The sequence below is a fragment of the Nannospalax galili genome, unplaced genomic scaffold, assembly GCF_000622305.1.
Source record: "Nannospalax galili isolate Female #2095 unplaced genomic scaffold, S.galili_v1.0 scaffold1962, whole genome shotgun sequence".
Taxonomy (NCBI): Eukaryota; Metazoa; Chordata; class Mammalia; order Rodentia; family Spalacidae; genus Nannospalax; species Nannospalax galili.
This window is the reverse complement of record NW_008348390.1, coordinates 191,279-193,906: the sequence shown is the minus strand read 5'-3', so window position 1 is coordinate 193,906 and position 2,628 is coordinate 191,279. Positions and strand designations below refer to the sequence as shown.

The window sequence follows — 2,628 nt, the reverse complement described above, 5'->3', positions numbered from 1 at the left end:
ATTTTATGAAAGCCCCTATAGTTGGCTTTGAAAACCTGGGAGAGAAGGGGCCTCTCACACTAGGATAATGCTGCAGACTCTTCTTTGATGAGGTGCTGAGACAGACAACATGGACTATGGGACTTTTGCAGTAATAATGAATCAAATCCTGAGCAGAAAATCATCAAAATGGCTCTAGAGGACCACTCTTATTTATGAGGCACTGATATGTGGGTTTTAGTGTCAGGGGTAGGGAACTGATGTGTCTGCATGAGGTTATGTGGCAGGTTACTACCAAGCTGTTTCTTGTGCTGACCTGGGCTTTGTCTTCTCAGGCACCGAAGGAAACTCAGAAGTGGAGGTGAGCATGAGGTCACTGAGAAGAAGGTAGCAGCAGGCATTAATTTTGTCCTGGCACGTTAGGACTTGCGTGGAATCAGATGCAGAAGGATTAGGAAGGAACGCAGATCCCTTGACCTTTGTCATGATCCCAGGTGGCGTTGGGTAGCCATGACTATTCCGTTGTCGGAGATGGTCTGTGACCTCCCATAGTTACTCACCTCGGCACTCGCCTCATTATTTCAACTGATGTTTTTTAACTGGGGGGAGACTTTTTACATTTATTTGTGTTTTTGCTTATTGACTTACTTAGGTAGGGGCATGCACACTTGTGCAGATATTGCGGGAGTTGCTTCTCTCCTTCCATGGTGTAGGTTCTGGATATTGAACTCAGGTCATCGATCTTGGCAGAGAACATCTGTACCCATCTTGCCAGCCCCTTGACTGATATTGTAAATATTGTAGCTATGTGGTATTTTACATGCTAAGCCAACGTTTATATGTCATGTCATAAGAAAAGCATGTAGATTCGATCTTTACGGGGACAGTTTTTAGAATTCTCTGGTGATTGTGCCAGAATCTAAATTTACCCAAACCATGAGACTCCAAAAGAAACCTTGAGTTTTGCCTCTGAAGAATTTAATGCAAAGTACAATATTTTAAAGTGATTTATAGTTTAATGCAATGAACAAGTTCAGTGTTTGAAAGTGGTCAAAACCAAAAGTTACTTATTTTTTGGTCTTTTTGAGACAGGGTCTCCCTGTCCCCCAGCTGGCCTGGAACTATGGAGACCAGGCTGGCCTTGAACTCATAGAGATCTGCCTGCCTCTGCCTCCCGAGTGCTGGGATTAAAGGTGTGCGCCGCCATGCCTGGCTTACGTCTCCTTAATATTAAATACTGATTTAATTTTAAATAGTTTTGTCTTCCTTCAGGTGCTTAGCACAGTAGGTGTTCAGTCGTCAGGGATGTCTACTCTCTCAGACAGGCAGCAAAAACACAGCAGGTGTTCAGTCGTCAGGGATGTCTACTCTCGCAGACACAGGCAGCAAAAACGAGAAATGAAAACATGTGATCACTCTATAGGAAGCTCAGACGTCTACCTACCTGACCTCTCCAGGTACAGAATGTCAGAGCGAGGAGAGGGTTGGGATTGTTGTTCAGTTTGATTAGGTGTCCTGATCAGATGTTCATTGTGTGTGTGTGTGTGTGTGTGTAATATGTATGTATGTATGCATGTATGAGAAAGCTCCTTGGCCCTCCTCTCTCTGTCCATCCATCTGTCCATCTGCCTGTCCATCTCACTGCCCATACATCCATCTGCCATCCCTCCTCCGTCCATCAATCATCTTGTTACTTACTCACTGGCTTGGTAGGCAGCCTGTTTGGCACAGTTCCCTTCTATCCATCCTCATCAACACAATCGGGACACTGTATGTGAGGCGATGCTGGGCTAGTGCCTCACCAGACTCTCTCCTTGGACGGCAGGGAAGCTGCCCTTGGGTCTGCTCCTACCTCCACGATGTCAAAACCCTGAAGGGCAGCTCTGTGGAGAGTTGTACCATGGAATGAGGCAGAACCACTAAGTGTTCAGCTTTCAGCCCTGGCTTGGGTGCCTTCTGAAGTGGGACCCAGACTCATACACAACTTTTCACATTCCAAGAGACTCAGTAACTTAAGTATCATTAGGATTGCTTGGGTGTCTTTACATCTAGTAAATGCAAAGAGCCCTTTGAGGCCATGATTCCAGGTCTTTTGTGTTAAAGGAAGAGAGGCTGGAGCCCAGTAATGAGGGAAGTAATTTAGCCCTGTCCCTGACTGCGCTTAGTCTAGTTGGGGAGAAATAAAGAATTCCCAGCATAGAATTATAGATTATAATGAAGGGAAGTTACTGGAAGTCACGAGCACCTACAATAGAAACAGGATAGCTGGGGAATCAGGAGAGCTCTCCCGAGGGTGGAGGGGGGTTGAGGGGTGATTGAAGTGTGACTTATAGCGTAAACCTGAGTCAGAAAGGCAAAGGGGGTGAGTTGACAGATGGCAAGAACATTCCAGGCAAGGGGCTCCAAAGGCTTGGATGCCTGTGGCACTGAATAGGGTCTGCTCCTCCAGACCTCCAGCATGGAGATATTTACATTCTCCTGGGAGTGATATTTCCTTTCCTGGTACCTGCTGGTACAGTGGATTCCACCTCATCCTTTCTGACACAGGATGTCATCAATTACATGACTCATACCTAGCAGGGTGGCTGGTGTCTGAACCTCCAGAAACTTCTGACACAGGCCATCTGTGGATCCGTGAGAATTTGGGGA

General features: G+C 46.2%; 1 protein-coding gene across 1 annotated transcript in view; it reads right to left on the bottom strand.

The window, feature by feature from the left end:
• Window positions 1–2,628, bottom strand: part of Nmur2 (neuromedin U receptor 2) — an 11,838-nt gene that overhangs the window by 7,162 nt on the left and 2,048 nt on the right. Inside the window, exon 2 of the mRNA XM_008845259.2 lies at window positions 1,832–1,862. Within this exon, the coding sequence (XP_008843481.2) occupies window positions 1,832–1,862 (31 nt within the window). The remainder of the gene's footprint in view (window positions 1–1,831; window positions 1,863–2,628) is intronic.